Here is a 19,098-nt window from a genome sequence, read left to right on the forward strand (position 1 = left end):
ACTGTAACCCAGTATTTCGAAGAATCTCCTGTCATCAAAATCATCTACGTTTAGCCATGTTTCAGTTATTTTCATTATATTAAAATTCTCCATTCCTACCAATGCCCTAAAGTCATCTCTTTTATTTCTTGTACCTCTAGTATTGACGATGCTGATTCTAACAATCATGTTGAAAATTGCTGGTCACCTCTAGTTTTCGAGTTATGATAGATATATTCCAAAATTTTCTTATATATCATAAAAATAACAACTTTTTCTTTAATCCCTTTATTTATTTATTGAACCTTGCATTTAAGAATGTATAATCTAAATGCTTTGATAAGTTTCTTTCGTGTTCACAACATGAGCAACAGGAAATGATAGCTTAGTATTCCCATTGTGCAAAAGCTTTCAAACTAACTTTATATGAGTCGATAAAAAGTCTCCATTCTTGAGGATGGTGTTCAGTACCTAATTATTCCATTAGTACATCAACATTTGCACAGAAACACAAAGTATCTTGTATGGTGTAGTGAGAAGTAAGACTTTGATAGCGACTTTCGTGAATTGAAACTTTTGTTCCTGGAGCTAATAAATTCCATTACTGTAAATGAGAGCCAAGAAGTTTCCCATGCAACAATGATAAAGGCAAGTCACGAATCAGATTATTTAGCTCTTCTTGTGTAATCAGATGTTGAGGTGCCACAGGAATAGAATTACTAGATAAAGAGGACGAAGATGGCTCATTGTCATCTTCGCAAGATAACTCTTCTGTTTCCCAATTCGCTGGTGGATGTGGCACGGGAAGATAATCCCAATGAGGTACTGGTTATATTGCAGATGCAATATCTAAGTGTCTTATGTACTGTTTAGTTTTAACTGAATATCCAGAAACATTAGTCATGCAAAGGTAACTGTCAGTTAGATGATCTTTGGACTCATACCATATCATGGGAACTGCAAATGACATACTTTATCTCTTCTTATTCTTCTCTTCTCTTCTTATCTCTTCTGTGTCAAGCCAGATGTGCAAACTATGCAACACACATGTGGAGCCCAATGTTTTTTTTTGGTCACCAATTTTACACCCAAAATAGTTGTAGTAAGCTACCTTTACCTTGTGTATAATATTTTCCCTTTGTGAAACTGTAATATATTTTCTATAAATGTAGCAGAAACTGTTTGGGTGATTTTTGAACTTTCGGACTTTACTTGAACTGGAGGCAGCCAACATTTCAAATGATTTTTTAAAAAATATAAAATAATCTACGTTTACCGAAATTGAGATTAAACGATTTTAAAAAACAAAGTTTTGCAAAATTTGAAAATATCGCGGGTATGTTGCGAGGAAGAAGAACGGACTTTGTTTTAGCTATACGCAGAGCGAGGCGAAGTGACCAACTGAGTGAGTTGGAGGCAACTAAGAGAGAGACGTCCGACTCCGCCTCTTTTGTGCTCAGTCGAGGATCTTTCTGAATATTCTAGCAAAATGAGCACGTGAGGGTTTTGTGATTCCCGGGTGGAGCAGGTGAGCGTTGGAATGAAGCAAAATTTGTGCAATTCGCTACAATTATATGGAGAACCAAAATCATATATGAACAATATGTTTGGAATTTTACACCAGTACAATACAGTCGATGTTTGAATTTATTAAAAATGAATCCCTTTTACTCATTGGACTATCTAAGTAAACTTAATTTCCCAGCATAAATTGATTGTATTGAATTCATTGTATGGTATTTCACATAGTTCTGATAAAATATTGAAATATTACAAAAACTCAAAATCTAGAAGAGATAAGCAAATTCTAACTACATTTTTGAAATCAACACCAAATTCCCCAAATCACTTGAGTTTTCTCCAGTAGTAAATTTTTTGTTGTCTAGTATTATTACTAAGATTTGAGAAAGAAATTAATTGACTTGTATACATATTTACATATAAAACTAATTTCTTCTCTGTTTGTGTGTTGTGTTTCGAGTAAAGAAACTCGAGAACTATCGTTTCCCTTCGTTTACAGAATTATAACTTAAATCCGGTAAGTTTACAGAATTATAACGCTTAAATACGGAATTCAGTTCCCCGCGGTGGTTTGGTTTGTTTTGAATTTCGCGCAAAGTTACACGAGGGCTATTTGCGCTAGCCGTCCTTAATTTAGCAGTGTAAGACTAGAGGGAAGGCAAGCTAGTCATCACCACCCACCGCCAACTCTTGGGCTACTCTTTTACCAACGAATAGTGGGATTGACCGTCACATTATAACGCCTCCACGGCTGAAAGGGCGAGCATGTTTGGTGTGATGAGGATTCGAACCCGCGATCCTCATATTGCGAGTCGAGCGCCCTAACCACCTGGCCATGCCGGGCCTCCCCGCGGTGGACGCAACAGATTGTCTAATTTAGCCTTTTCTAAAACAAACAAACAAATTAAGGGCTATCTGTTTTAACCGTCCTTAATTTAGACTGGAGAAAAAACAACAATACCCACTGTCAACCCTTGGGCATAATCGTCCTTGATTTAGAGGTAATAGCCAGGAAGAAAGCAACAATACCCACTGTCAACCCTTGGGCATAACTGTTCTTAATTTAGATGTGATAGCCAGGAGGAAAGTAACAATACCAACTGTCAACCCTTGGGCATAATCGTCCTTGATTTAGAAGTGATAGCCAGGATGAAAAATAACAATACCCACTGTCAACCCTTGGGCATAATCGTCCTTGATTTAGAAGTGATAGACTGGAGGAAAGCAACAAAACCCACTGTCAACCCTTGGGCATAACCGTCCTTAGTTTAGAAGTGATAGACTGGAGGAAAAACAACAATACCAACTGTCAACCCTTGGGCATAACCGTTCTTAATTTAGAAGTGATAACCTGAAGAAAAAATAACAATACCCACTGTCAACCCTTGGGCATAATCGTCCTTAGTTTAGAAGTGATAAACTTTAGGAAAAACAACTAGTCAACCCTTGGGCACCTAGTCGAATAGTGCAATTGAATCACGTTATAATACCCCCACGGCTGTAAGGGCGAACATATTGAGTGATGTAATTCGAACCCGCGACCGGCAGACTGCGAGTCGAGTACCCTAACTACCAAACCATGCCAGGCCAAAACTATATAACTATTGTCGGTTCAGTATAAAGCTACAGAATAGACTAACAACATTCTGTCCACCGCGGTGTATCGAGCCCCGGATTTAGCGTTGTAAGTCCGTGACGTTCAGCTGACCCACCGGGGGCTAATTCCTTGTTTTCTGCAACAACAACAACAAAACAAAAGGAAGTGAGAAAACAACAGTATACTAATTATATCTAATGTTCCATGATTTCAGATTACTGTACGGATATATGCCAGCATCTCCTCGGCACAATATGTTACATACACTGCAAATCGAAAGTTCTCTACACAGAAGAGGTTTAGGATGCCAATTTATCTACATACAAGAGATCCAAGCGTATTTAAAGCAACTTTTGGGCTATTCTGTATGCTTAAAGATGCGTTTATATATATATATATATAAATTTATTTTAGGTATTTACTTTGTTTTGGATAAATGACCACTAACTCCAAAAAAATATTTCAATCCGCTCAGTGTTTTCTTTATCCAACCTCTGTTGGTAGACTCACTGTTACAGTATTTTCCTGCATAAGGTGTAAAAACAAAACCTTTACACAATGAAACTGTCAAGCATGCCCAGATGTTTCAGTTTATACTTACAAACCTTGCTTGGGTATTCTATCACCTCAAACTTACTGTTACAGTATTTTCCTGCATAGGGTGTAAAAACAAAACCTTTACACAATGAAACTGTCAAGCATGCCCAGATGTTTCAGTTTATACTTACAAACCTTGCTTGGGTATTCTATCACCTCATAAGCCGAGAGTTGAAGACATAGCGATGACAAGCCTTGACATTGATGTTTTTCTACTGTAGTTTTGATAACAATCCTAAGTGTTAAGCTGATTAAAGAATCACAGATACTCAGGCAGAGAGAGTCAGAGGAATAGCAAGAAAACAGAGGATTAGTAGATCAAGAAATGGGATAGAAGCCAGTAAAATTGACAGATACACTTTGTTAAACTAAATGATAAGAGTATGAAATGTACATAATTTATTGAACTCAAAAATTTAGATAACACCAATTAAAAATAAAACCAGTGTCTTGTTCTAAATTAATTAAGTAGAATAAAATTGAGTTGAACTGAAAATAATAAACAGCTAAAACTCGAGCATCTAATCTGACATAAAAATTGTATAGTTTGTCTTTAACTTCTTTGTAACTGAAACCATTCTAAAAATAACAGTTTTGCTAGAATAAGAGTTACATGATCGTTTTCTGGGACACCTGTAACCAGAATAATAAAAATATTATAAAAACTGGTATGACTATAGATCAAGACTAAGATGTATATTTTGAACACATGCGTTATTAAATCTACCATTTACTTAACAGTTTATATAAGAATGTACAAGAGACCAGTGTCGTTATTACAGTTGGAATACACATTACTTTCCTGGTTAAGAGTAACACCATAATAAGCTGAATTGAAGAAGATTGATCATTACTATGTAGTCCCCTCGGAAAAGAATGTACAAGAGACCAGTGTCGTTATTACAGTTGGAATACACATTACTTTCCTGGTTAAGAGTAACACCATAATAAGCTGAATTGAAAAAGATTGATCATTACTATGTAGTCCCCTCGGAATATCCGTACCTCATTTTTCAAATGTTACAAAAAAGTCCAGTTGGTGTTCTGTAAGAATCTTAGAATAACTAATTGCAAATAATATAGCTTTATAGATAACGAACAATGGTGCCTATCTCTTATACATATATAAATATGATGTTTTATTATGTAATATTCTCAGACTGCCCTGATTTCCCTCGGAGTAGCCTGCGGAACCGCAAAAACAAGAGGGGTCGTCGAATACTATAATACAAATGAGTGTCGTATTTTCTCAACTTTTGATTGAGTCTTTATATAAAAGAAAGTGACTGGGCACAGGTTTACAAACAAGTTAAGACAACTTTAAACAAGTGCTCGGCTGGAGAGAAAGGGAACTTTATTCGTGCTCTCTCAACAGTGTAATTCTGGCTCACAAATGCTGGAGTTAAATCTCTCAGTGCAATCTCTAAGTCTCTGTAAAATATCTAACAAGAATCTTAATTAGGGTAGTGAAAAAGTAAGTACAGTTCGCAATATCTAGCAAAGACGTGTAAGAAAGAAAATATAATAATAATAATATATATATAGTCCTCTCTCTCTCTTTAGGCACACATGCCGTCCACGTGACTGAGAGCCATTCTCATGTCACAAGAGGTGTGCCACCACCTTGAGCTATCACATGGTTCGCCGCGAGAAGAGACCACTGTTTCTATTTAGTAAATATTTTTCATGCTACAGCGAGCTCCATTATGTGTGACTCACCGAGTTCTGAATAACCAAGAGGAAAGAGTCTTAGACGGATATTGTATATTACGTTTGTTTGTTTGTTGACAAATACAAAGCTACACAATGGACTTCTGTACTGTGTCCAACGCGGGTATCGAAACCCGGTTCTTAGCGTCAAAGTTCTATAGACTTACCGCTGAGTCAGAGGGGTGATTTGGAAATAGCTCACATTCAGAAAACAACAATATAATGTTTTAGTTTAGTATGACTGACGATCTTTGCTGTTTACCTTAATAAACATCTTTAGCTGTTTTGGGGATTGTTTAAAAGAACGAATGTCGTGGCGAAACTGGAGTTATATTTCATACATCCTATTGGATGAATTTATTGGAAAGTAATGTTCTAGAGAAACTATACTAACTGTCATTCTGACAGTCTGAACCATAAAAAGATGAAGGGAAGTGACCGTGCATATAGAATAAAACATATCAGAAACGCCATTTAAGCTTGTTATTTTCGCAAAAATGGCACCAAGCTAGTTTACGCGTGTAATTTCTCTTTCAATATAGTTTTAAATAAAACGACCTTTATTAATGTAAGAGAAAACTTAGTTTGCTGAATCAATAAAATCTGGTGCCACATTCAGTTTTAAAGACAAACAATCCGAAAGCCCGATTTTCCATGCGGCAACAGTTTTAACGTTAGAGATTGCATTCTCAGTCTCAGAAAGTACTGGAATGCGTATCTACGCGTTCCATAAGAGGTGGCGCCACTACATTATAAGCCAATCACCGACATTTCTAGCAGTCCGCCCGTGTCAGGCTTTGAGGTTGAAGTGTGTTTGCCCTCTGGCAACAAAGCTCAGATCGAAGAAGAAAGGAAGATTGAGCGTTCTGTGTTGAATAAACGTTACGAAGCCTAAACTCAAAGTGTATTAGTTGTTATCAAGCAAAATGAAAGTTAGTTTGACCATCTTGCTGGGTTTGACAGTGCTAGCTATAACTGCTGACGCTTCAAAGCTGGTGAGTAACATCTCATAATCTTTTTATCATTTCATTTTCAATGTTGAAAATGTATCGACTTGCTTAGTCGCTATCTAAAACTACAAATTAAGCAGAATTAGATAATAATATATATGCAAACAGAAAGTTACTGTTAAGTTATAATTATAGCTGATAGAAAATGACTCCACCTTTGACAAGGTCTAAGTAAGAAAAATCATGACATATTGTATATTATTATGAGTATCAAGTTAAATTTCATGAGGGTTTAGTCACGTAGATGTCTGACTAACGTCCCTTAAAAAGTTAACTACAAATTATAGTTATTTTACGAATATGTGGTTTTCTCAGAGAAATTTAACTAATGATAATGTCAGCTATTAACGGTGTGTTTATGAATGTTCTCCACTAATATTTGAAGATAACTTGAGTTTCCAAAAAGCGCTGACGTTTATATTCTAAGAGCGATTGGTAACATATGCTTTATAATTTATAACTAAGTATCTTTATCCTATTGCAACGGGTGGTATCGTCTTCCACCTTCCCCATTTTTCGATAGGATGTTAAAATTTAGGAAATAAAGTCCGACTGAAAATCCACTTTTTTTGTCAGATGAAATTTGTAAAATTTGTTTCTCAAATAAAAAAGAATTATATATATATCCATTTGAACAGACATCCATGTTTCAGATCACGAGTAAATTTTACTCAATAGATATCCATGTTTCAGATCACGAGTGAATTTTACTCAATAGATATCCATGTTTCAGATCACGAGTGAATTTTACACAACATTATCTGGCAACTATAACAACTTTTATATTAGAACAAACGAAAAAACATAAGTCTTACTGGTACTATCGAACGTATACATAGTCAACAATGCTACTCAAATTACCATGAAAAGAATTAACAGGCTAACAAATGTGTGTGGAACACTGAACGCATAGCTACAGTTACACTTTCACGGCTGTGTTCAAAACAAAGCGTAATGTAATGACAATAGTTGACACAAGAAATAATAAAAACTAAGCAGCTAGAAGGCCTACACTTATCAGGTGAATTCTTCCTGTGAGAAATATATCGATAAGGCGCGAGTTTAGATCTTCGAAGTAGTCGTACTCGGTATTTGTGAGAAACAAGTGTACATAATCAGAATGTATACTGCGAACGACTACGTTCTTAACATGTTACCTCTCCTTGTTTATTTTTCCAGAAAATAAATTCACTCGTTTGAGTTTTGCCTCACCGTTTCACCAATTCACTCAAATAATAAAATTGCAAATTCCTTTAAAGAAACCAAACATTTATGGCTATACACTTACAAAGACCTCTTACCTCAATTCCTGTCCCGCCTGGAGGCAAGTGTTGCCACATCTAGGTACCAACTAGCGCCAGTACGCATATTTGAAATTTGTAGCCTGTAACTCTACAGTAACCTAAATTCGTGTTGTTAACAGCTTTTTTTGTTTAGAAGTTGTAACTGGTCGGCGAACTTTGCATTGTATATTTTGACTGAATTTGAGGAACATGGCTCGTAGTTTCATATAATGTCGTTTCTTTTCAATAGAACAAGTGAGATTAAGGCTACTGTAATTAAGGCATTGCCTATTACACACGTAATTAAAATGGAAAATTATTCAATTTGTTATTTTGCAAGTTTTTGCATTTCTTACAACAGAATTAGCTTTTATTTTGTCCAATATTTCATCTAAAGGCTTCTTTAGGACTATAGAATTTACGTTTGTGGCGGGAATTATGGGGTTCTTTTTATCATGAACTGAAACTTCGTTTTGCGTTCTCATTCTAAAACAACTAAAAAAAACAGTTCTACATCTGTTTATAACAAGTAATTCCTGTTCGTAGCCTGATAAGACGAAAACGTGAACTTTGCATTACTGTCAAATGGTATTTGAATTTATTTGCCAATCAAAAATAAATAACCATAGAGAGTAACGAAATCATTTTATGTGGTTTTTTGTTGAACTGAAACGTATTGTCTAAAGGTCTTTCCATAGAACGCTAGCTTAATGAATGATCCTTTCAGTGTCTTTTATATCACTGATAGAGGAGAGGAGTACTCAATACTGGCTGATAATACACCTTTCCCCAAGTGAATGATTAATTATACTACAAGTTTATGTATAAATTAGCTGTTTGAAGGAGACCGAATTAGTTATGTTCAGATATGTGCATAGTTTTATAAAAATCACTACATTAAGCTTTCCGTTTCAAACATATATTTCTAAGTGACTCATTACAGGTTTTACTGGTTTCATATATAATGTTTTGTGTTCAGGGGCCATCTCTTTAGTTGCAAAGCGTTGTCATCAAGTGTTGACAGATGGAATTTTCAACTGTGTGTTTAAAATGTATTTTAATAAGAACCAGTCCAGATACTCAACACGTTTACTAGAAAAACAAATATCAGTCGTTATTTAATCAGAACACACTGGACTTTAATATTGTTTGAAAGTTGAGTTCCTGGCGGTAACAGTCAGGATTTTGTTGTGAGAATTGATTGTAATTTTTTAAAAAGCTCTGATCAACTTAGGGCTAACGATATTCTATTTGTAGAGATTGTAAGTTTAAAAATGCACACATTGTGATTTTATATAAGAACCTAATTTTGGAGTATTGTGTTCAGTTTAGTACCCTGTTTACAGGAAGATGTTGATTTGTTGCAGATAATGCAGAAAAAATATTGCAAAATTATGCCTGGTTTAGGAAAAACACGGGTAACATATGTGAAGAGAGGCTTAAGAAGAGTTGTTTTAGGCGAAGCATTGGGAAGTTAGAATTGATGAGATTAAGGTTTTCATTCTAATTGATATCTAATCAAAAACACCTTAGGTGTGAAAAAAAGGTGCGCCCAAAAAAGGATTGAGTATGTGACTTAAAGAAATGAATTTAAGTCGTACTTTCATTGATTTGAAAGTTTGAGGCACCTCGAAGAGCCAAAAGATCTTGTCTTTTTTAGTTTTATTGTTGCCAGGATTCAAAATAATATTCTTATATTGAATAGATATGTTTACAGCTAGATTCATTAAACAGGTGTGGTGGAAGTCTGTATACACATAACGTGTTGAACATGGTGATTTTTATGATGAACTGTGTAGATAAATTGCTGGCTTAGAAAAGCAGCAGGGGTTTAGACTTTTGTTCAATATTCAGCTTAATCATTATTGATAGCAGAGAAAGCCATAAAATGGAGCGAGGTTATATACGTACACTGTACTTTGTTGTTACAACGCTCGCTGTTACCCTCTTTAGGTGATCTAATACTTAATGATGTTGAAGATGTCTATAAAGTTGCTTCCTGTATTTCGTTGCTTGTAACTCTCGGACCGTAACATGTAGGCCTGCTGAATTAAGTGTGCATACAACTGAGATAATTGGAAAATCATTCTCAGAGTTTGCACATTTTATTACTTTGGGGTACCAATTACGCTACGATATCATGCCAAAAAGATCATGTCAATTTTTCAATTAAGTTTCTTCTGAGATAACGGAAAAAAAAATAGTTTCTAACACCAGTTTATTGAGACAAACCATTTTAAACATTTTGTTAAGTCCTCACAATATCTGCCAACATTCACCGTATCAGCTTCGAGATGTGGCAACACGTGGTTCACAACTGCATGTGCCACAAGTTACTATGGTGAAGCACTGAGTGCTACGCTTGAAGCCGTCATGGTACACCAAGTAATAGCCAAACATCCTGCTAATGAAAGCTGGTTCTTCACAGCGTTGGTAACATGATGGTGCATCATCTTGTATGAACACAGTGTCCTGCTAAATGCGCCTCTCGTGCAAGCCAGGCAACGTAATGTTAGTAACAGATGTTGATAACGTGCCCCAGTGACCGAAACAGTTCATTAATCATGATCTGTAGGGTCCTTAAAAAATCATAAGGTTCATTGATGGCACTGCTGGTATACCCAACCCACACAGTCACCTTTAGGTCATGCTAGTTGGTATCACTCAAAATAATGCAAATGGGTGTTTACATGGTCGTGGATCAATCCACAAAATTTGTCAGGTACGTAAATATCTGCAATGAATTTCAGGGCAAAGTTCGTCCGCTTCCCTGGGCCAGCAGGAAACGATTTCTGCAGTTTTACCTTGTATATATATATAGATCGTCTTACGCATTACCTTCCACACAGTTTACGAAGTTCTACTGGTAGATCTGTGAACTACATGAGTTCTTTATTCTACTTCGGATTCTCTTCTTCAGTTCCGATGAAACTTGAATTTCTGTAACAACTTTCGCGGGTGTAGGTGGACGGTCAGCTACATGGGCCTCCAGGAACAACTCTGTCGTGATGAAAGGCACGAAAATTCGCTTCGAGTGGTGTGCGACCTTGGAGAAAACCTTGGTTGGCAGATTTCTCTGCAGACAATGGACTCGTCTGATAGCCACGTAAGCTTACGTACAGAGGAAACAATGTCAGATGTGGTGGCGCATAGCATAAATGACAACTCAGGTATCAAAATATTCAAATATAAGAATATAACATGATTTACCACATCTGACATTGGTTCCTCTGTACCCACGCCACATAGCATAAATGACAACTCAGTTATCAAAATATTCAAATATAAGAATATAACATGATTTGTGGGTACAGAGGAACCAATATCAGATGTAGTGGCACATAGCATAAATGACAACTCAGTTATCAAAATATTCAAATATAAGAATATAACATGATCTGTGGACAGCAAGTGATCGTTTGTCCTTTATGGCTCTTCTTGCACACCCACCAATTACTTTTCAGGAAATCTTCGATTCCTCTCTTAAACTCATGGAAAATGTTAGCTGGCCTTCTTTACTAAACTCATGGGAAAATGTTAGCTGGCCTTCTTTACTAAACTTATGGAAAATGTTAGCTAGCCTTCTTTACTTCCAACAGCAACTGTCCCATGTACATGCACACTTAATTCCGCTAGCATACGTGTTATGGTTTGGGAGTTATAAATAACTAAATACATGAAGTAGCATGTGCTTCATACATCTTCATGATTCAGTTGATGATCATACGTGTTATGGTTTGGGAGTTATAAACAACTAAATACATGAAGTAACATGTGCTTTATACATCTTCATGATTCAGTTGATGATCATACGTGTTATGGTTTGGGAGTTATAAACAACTAATTACATGAAGTAACACGTGCTTTATACATCTTCATGATTCAGTTGATGATCATACGTGTTATGGTTTGGGAGTTATAAACAACTAAATACATGAAGTAACATGTGCTTTATACATCTTCATGATTCAGTTGATGATCATACGTGTTATGGTTTGGGAGTTATAAATAACTAAATACATGAAGTAGCATGTGCTTTATACATCTTCCTGATTCAGTTGATGATCATACGTGTTATGGTTTGGGAGTTATAAACAACTAAATACATAAAGTAACATGTGCTTTATACATCTTCATGATTCAGTTGATGATCATACGTGTTATGGTTTGGGAGTTATAAATAACTAAATACATAAAGTAACACGTGCTTTATACATTTTTATGATTCAGTTGATGATCATACGTGTTATGGTTTGGGAGTTATAAACAACTAAATACATAAAGTAACACGTGCTTTATACATCTTCATAATTCAGTTGATGATCATACGTGTTATGGTTTGGGAGTTATAAACAACTAAATACATGAAGTAACACGTGCTTTATACATGAATTCAGTTACATGTAAAACTATATTATGTACTACAGTTACCAATTAACTTTGAAAGCAATTTCTTTGATGTATAGTATTGTCATATTCAACTTTGCTGCTTTCTGGGTATTACAATAATCATTATTTACTAGATATTCAATTGTGCTATGTGTAGTTTATTTTATAATTGTCAGAAACTAAAAGTTTAACTTTCGTGTTTTAGTAGCAGAGAAATAATTTTAGTTTGAAGTCACAATCTATGTTTGGCTCCAGAAATAGGTAATCGCTCCTCTTAATGTGAACAAAAGAAAATAAAGAATAAATATGAAAGTCAGTGCATTTAATAGTGCTAAGCCTTGTACCATCTACAATTTTTTAATAGACAATGAGGTGTTCAAATCTGCCTTTTGATTATCGTGTCATATGTAACTTGAAACAGGAAGATTTTATTTCGATAATTTCTTACAAGGAACACTAAGTTCAGTTATACCTTTACTGGTCATGATATTTAGAACGGTAAACAGTGACCTAGGCAACATCTCACGACTTAGGATTTGGAAGACCGTACGGGTAATAAATCAATAGTATCCACTGCAAAGCTCAGGTTCATTGCGTCAGTATTTGTTTGCATGATGAATAAAATATATGACGATCTTAAATTATGCTGAATTTTCATTGGTTACATGTAGGTAGTTGTCAATAAAATTCATAAAGTTAACAGGATTTTTACGTGTGCAATTCTTTTTATTTGAAAACGCTTGAAAGCTTGTTAAAAAACAAACTTATGTTGTGAATGTTATTTTACTGACAATATTTCTTTCAGCATAATCGTAATTTTGTAGACTGTTCCCATGAATCTGGTGGGTTATCAGTCAGTAATAATAAAGCTATACAGAAAACAAGAAGCACTAAAACCTGCATGTTTCCATACAAGACGTGTTGTAACCTCTCCTGTTACGACGTTTAGTTTAACGTGTGTTTCTTATATGTGATATTAGGTGTTACAATTAACAACATGACGTGAATTTTGTGTTGTAAGTTATTTTCGTAGATGTGAAATTTACTAATTACTCCTCCTTCCACAAATGGCGTGTTGTAAATTAATCTCGTTGACACAGCACTTATGATTCTAGTGGCTCCTCCACACGTAATGCATTACAGGTTTGTCTCCTTAAGTTCTGATACTAATTACCTCCCCTGACTCGATACTTGTGATATTTATTATTCCACAATTATGTATATTACAGTTGCAATACATTGTAATCTTGTAGTCATGGTACTGGTGTTAATAATCTCTCCTGAACAAGTGATGCAGTCGTGGTACTGGTGTTAATAATCTCTCCTGAACAAGTGATGATGCAGTCGTGGTACTGGTGTTAATAATCTCTCCTGAACAAGTGATGCAGTCGTGGTACTGGTGTTAATAATCTCTCCTGAACAAGTGATGCACTCGTGGTACTGGTGTTAATAATCTCTCCTGAACAAGTGATGCAGTCGTGGTACTGGTGTTAATAATCTCTCCTGAACAAGTGATGATGCAGTCGTGATACTGGTGTTAATAATCTCTCCTGAACAAGTGATGCAAGTTTCAAGTTGCATCTCCAAATGTAATATCGTGTGTGTTCAGGTCATTTTCTGCAATACATTGTAATCTTGTAGTCGTGGTACTGGTGTTAATAATCTTTCCTGAACAAGTGATGCAAGTTTCAAGTTGCATCTCCAAATGTAATATCGTGTGTGTTCAGGTCATTTTCCCAGGCGGAATGTTTGGTTCCACATCAACCCCGTGTATTTTATAAGTTACGTCCTTCTTCGTGACAGTTCCAAGGATGATATTGTGTTTTATAGTTTATTCCCAAGTTAGTTTATATCTCAGACGTGTTTCAACTTAAAACATTTCTACGTTGATGCTACGTGATAAAAGCTTTTCCATTTAGAATGTGATGGTGGAACATCCTACAAGCCCATTTCCCGACTGATTCGACCAGTTAGAGGATATTTCGCGTTATCTTTGAAGTTTCAGAAGAGTACTAATTCGGATTGGTACAATTAAATTTGGTTTATTGACTGGAAATGAAATTTTAGGATACGTCTTTTATAGCAAAGGTATAGGTAGCCACGTGCTCGGCGTAATTAAAGGCTGCCGGGCACAATCAGCAAGAAGCATATACATTACATTTATAACGAGCATCTGATTTTCTGGTATCATCTCTCCATTTATCTATGTCAAGATTATTATGTGAGGTGCTTGTTTACATATTGCAGAACTTTTTTGTAACCTTGCACATATATATATAAAATTGTACACTCTGTATTTAATTCACAATAATTCAACTCGTTTACAAACTAATAACTACAGTTTGAAAAAGTATGATATATTTATACTTCACATTTCAATTTTAGGAATTTTTAATAAACTGATACAACTGGATTGCTCACGGAGAAAAAAAAAATCAGAGACACATGTCATAAACTCTAAAAACTCGTTTGAGTCTCACTAGTAACAGAGCATCAGATCTTTTATGAGTTAAAATGGGCTGATGTTTTTTCTCAAAGTAATCACACCTTCAAATGGGCCTAGTGTTTAGGGCGCTCTACTCGCAATTTGAGGCTGCGGGTTCTAATCCCGTCACCCTTTCAACTGTGGGAGCGTTATAAGTTACGATCAATCCATTATTTGTTTGTAAGAGTTGGTGGTAGGTGGTGTTAACTAGCTTATTTCCCTCTAATGTATCACTACTAAATTAGGGACGGCTAACGCAGGTAGCCATCGTGTAGCTTTGCGCGAAATTCAAACAACTTCAAACGTACCTAGTCTCACTTGGCTACATAACTCATTTACATGGAAATAATGTCTTGTGGTTCATTCTTAATTTAAACGCTCACTATTTATTGACTCTCGAGTCACATAGTCTAAATTGTTTTGAAAACTCTATGACATTAGCAATAGTTTAATTACACTGTATATTTTTTTCAAGACAATCGCCGAAAGTCAATCAAAACACTAACAATGTTGTATAATGTCTCTATATAATATAATTACTGACAATGATAAAGATATCACAGAGTACAGTTTCTTTCCAAAACTATCTACAAAATATCAATGACTTTCACAAGCTTCTCTCCGTAAAGTCAGCAATGCCAGAAATAAAATGTTAATGTCTGAGTTGTTTTCAGTGGTGAATAAGACCTGCACAGTTGTTTATATAACGGAGTCTGGAAACTACTCTCAATATTGTGAAATACAAAATGAAGACTAGGCAAGTTAGATATATTTGTTACCTATTTAAACTCACACCATTCTGCTATAACAGTCGAACCTCTCTATGTACAAAAGCCATTATAGTATTTTCTATGCTATGCAGGTTATATTTCCATTCCCCAATAGTCGAAGTTAATCCCAGAGGAGCGCAAGATACGGGTCATGTATTGAATATGGTTAAACAGAATGCAGGTTCTCAAGTGATTTTATCTTCACTTTCCTGGCTTAATGCTTGGAAAGATGTAAAATTTTACCAGTGTGACAGCGGCTCATATTAAAGATTTCTTTGCCTTCAGGTCGTGAGCTTCAGTCGTCTAAACAATGCAGAAGATCTGTAATGTGTAGGATGATTTCCATCGATTTAAAACTTCTGAATTATATGGAAAATAAGAAGATCGTGGGTGGTATAACACATTGCATGAGAAGGACAGAAATTTGGTATAACATATGACATGAGAATGACATAAATATGGTATAACACATGACATGAGAAGGACATAAATTTGGTATAACACACGAAATGAGAAGGACATAAATTTGGTATAACATATGAAATGAGAAGGACATAAATATGGTATAACACATGATATGAGAAGGACATAAATTTGGTATAACACATGGCATGAGAAGGACAGAAATTTGGTATAACATATGACATGAGAAGGACATAAATATGGTATAACACATGACATGAGAAGGACATAAATTTGGTATAACATATGACATGAGAAGGACATAAATATGGTATAACACAGGACATGAGAAGGACATAAATATGGTATAACACATGATATGAGAAGGACATGCATTTGGTATAACATATGACATGAGAAGGACATAAATATGGTATAACACATGATATGAGAAGGACATAAATGTGGTATAACATATGACATGAGAAGGACAATAACATACCAAAGGTGAACAGATAACCTTGAAATGTTTAACCTTTGGTGCAAGAGGAAGCCTTAGTTGTTGTTTTTATTATTTATCAGACAGGTGACAGCACTGTTTATGTAGGGATGGCTCGGATTGTTCATCGAAATGGTATTTTAAATATCTACTCAACAGGTCATCAGAACTTTACAATATTATACAGTGTTTCATTTTACAACAATATCTATGTAATGACTGATTCAAAATGATGCAAATGCCATCCCTACTATCTTGTTTGTATTGTTTTTGTAGGATTGATATTAGCCATCCCTACATTTTTTATAGGATCATTTAGTAAGATCACAGGCTTATAGCTTTCATTAAGAGACGACTAATGACTTGAGCTCTAGTGGTGTCTGTTTTCTATATTCTTGGGTGAAACTTTCATTTTATAGTGGGTAGACTAACATGTGGTGCAAGGATTTTCTTTCCACAGTTTGGGAAAGCTTTCCTCTAAACTCGACACCACTAGATTTTTTTTTTAACGTTTGAGGTTTAACTTCTGGTTGATAAGCATTGGTGTGAAAAAAACTCCCCTTTAAACTGTACCGTTTTTTTTGTAGGCTTACTTGTAAAAATATCTGTGGGAATACAACTAAATATTACTTATGGAATACAAGAATACTTTGTAAATTATATATAAATACAAACAATAAACAAATTAGAATAAATTATGCTCTACCTACTTCAAGATATAACAAATGAAGTGGTTTGAATAATTGTATGAGATAAACCACAGATCTGGGATTTTTGTCGTTCCCTGTGATTGTTCTTTTCGTTTCCAAAATGTTTTCATGTTAAATTATCTGTTTGAAATCCAGAGAAATTTTCCTTTGTGAAAAAACATCAATAAAGTTTAGTTAGTATGGTAAACGACAATAAAATATTCCGATGGCTCAAATCCTTGTGTAGTTAATATGTTTTGTTAGGCTTATCGTATTCAAATAACGTATAAAAATATATTTTGATCTCGACTAAGAATATTATTGGCAAAACTCGTGATACCTAGTTCTGACTAAAGTACAGGTAATTGTATTTTTGAAAGGTCATCGTGAATCTTTATTAGTTAAAACGTGTTCTTAAAAAAAAAGTTAATGATTTAATAACAACTTCTAATGATAATTTGTTGCTCGGCATGTACCAGATTGCACAATTTTACTCCTTTTTATTTAAAGATGTTTTGGAGGATTTCCCTGGACCTCCCCCCCCCCTCAAGGATGGAGTTATGCCTTCGCACTCGAATGCCCCTTGCCGCGTTACACACCTGTCACCATATGACATATCAGAAGATAGTTCTAAATAAAAGCTTGTTGAAATTGTATACTGGCCACAAGTATATCTGAAACTAAAATTTTTATGGTGCTTGTTGTTATATCAAATTATTCTTTTTTAAAAAAAACTTATCATCATCCTGAATTGGTCTATCCCGTTCACTTTTCTACCATACCATCCCTTTTAAATTTGTTGCCCTTCTATTCCTGTATCAGACCTACTACTCTGCCCCTTCCCCCTCCGATGAAATAGACATCACAGTAAGTTTTACACAGAGAGGGAAATTAGAAATAATAGTACACAGTATGTTTTAATAGGGGGTTCTGTATAATGTAGCCTGAGTAATGCCATCTTCGTGTAATTTCCCCGAATTGCAACCGAACGCCGCCTGAATGGGTAATCTGTTTTAACCACTCGCACCACTATACAATAGTGTGTTGTCTGTCAGTCAGCTAGTAGACATTAAAATGACGTCACATAAAGGACGATTAACGTTGCAATTTGTACTGTTATGACGTCAGTAAAGCGTACGCATACCATGAATTATAAGAAGTATGCACTCTGTAGGCTACAACACAGTATGACATATGAATTACAAAATGAAGAAATCAAAATATTTCTAACTCTTGGAACACTTTTGGGAACTCCGTGAAAGTACATCTAGTAAATAGTAATTCCATATATGGTATTGTCCAAATAATAGTGTCTGTGTGAAGTAAGGGGTTGATTTATTTAGGACTTGTAAAGTTTTTTTGTTTCATTTCAGACCGTACCTTGAGAAATTTATTTGTGCTCAAAACTAAGAATTTTATTTTCAACGTAATGTAAGTGTGCGCACGCCTTCTTCTGTGAAGATAGACGAGCACACAATAAAAACGTTGAGTAAATAGTGTTAGATCCTTTGAAAGAAGTCGTCAGTGGTAAGTGTGCAAGAACCTCCAAAGAAGGGTTCAGTAAGTGGTGGTTAATAGGTCAAGGGAGAGGTACGGGTAGGAATACTATTCACATCTTTGTAAGTGTGTGTTTCCATGGTATATTACATACACAGAGCACCTGAACTGTGTGTGTTTCTTTATCAGTGTTGTCGTTTTTGTTTTCAGTTATTTTCCACATGGTTGATTATCAGATTATTTGACGAACTTCGTCAACCACCTTTATCAGAATTTAGCCTTCTGAACAAACATCTTGATTTCCAGAAATGGATTCAGAATCTGCACACAGCCCTCAGGAAACTTTTCTTCGGTTGTGTCAACACAATGTCTTGATTAAAAAACATAACTTAGAGGTAAAGCTTTTCGAGTTGTAAAGAGGGAGAAGTTTTGAACGAGTTTTCATTTTTATCACACAGAAAGTTAAGAGACAATACTGCAAGCTCTGCAAAATATCTCGTGTATAAAAATGTTTATAAGGCGGGCTTGCAGAAAACCTCACAGTATTTCTATCATGTTTCTGTTCTTTAAGTGATAGTTGTAGGATATTTGAAATAGTAGTACTTCCAACGTTTCGTAGTACATTTTAAGAAGAAATTCACCTTGAGTTAAGAAACATTACTTTTAAATG

General features: G+C 35.2%; 1 protein-coding gene across 1 annotated transcript in view; it reads left to right on the top strand.

Annotated features, from left to right (window-relative positions):
* The first annotated feature begins 6,178 nt into the window (after window positions 1-6,178).
* Window positions 6,179-19,098, top strand: part of LOC106470083 (histidine-rich glycoprotein-like) — a 47,517-nt gene continuing 34,597 nt past the window's right edge. The window contains exon 1 of the mRNA XM_013930609.2: window positions 6,179-6,399. Coding sequence (XP_013786063.1) covers window positions 6,331-6,399 — 69 coding nt within the window. The 5' untranslated portion in view covers window positions 6,179-6,330. The remainder of the gene's footprint in view (window positions 6,400-19,098) is intronic.

This window comes from Limulus polyphemus, unplaced genomic scaffold, assembly GCF_000517525.1.
Source record: "Limulus polyphemus unplaced genomic scaffold, Limulus_polyphemus-2.1.2 Scaffold3812, whole genome shotgun sequence".
NCBI classification, from domain to species: domain Eukaryota; kingdom Metazoa; phylum Arthropoda; class Merostomata; order Xiphosura; family Limulidae; genus Limulus; species Limulus polyphemus.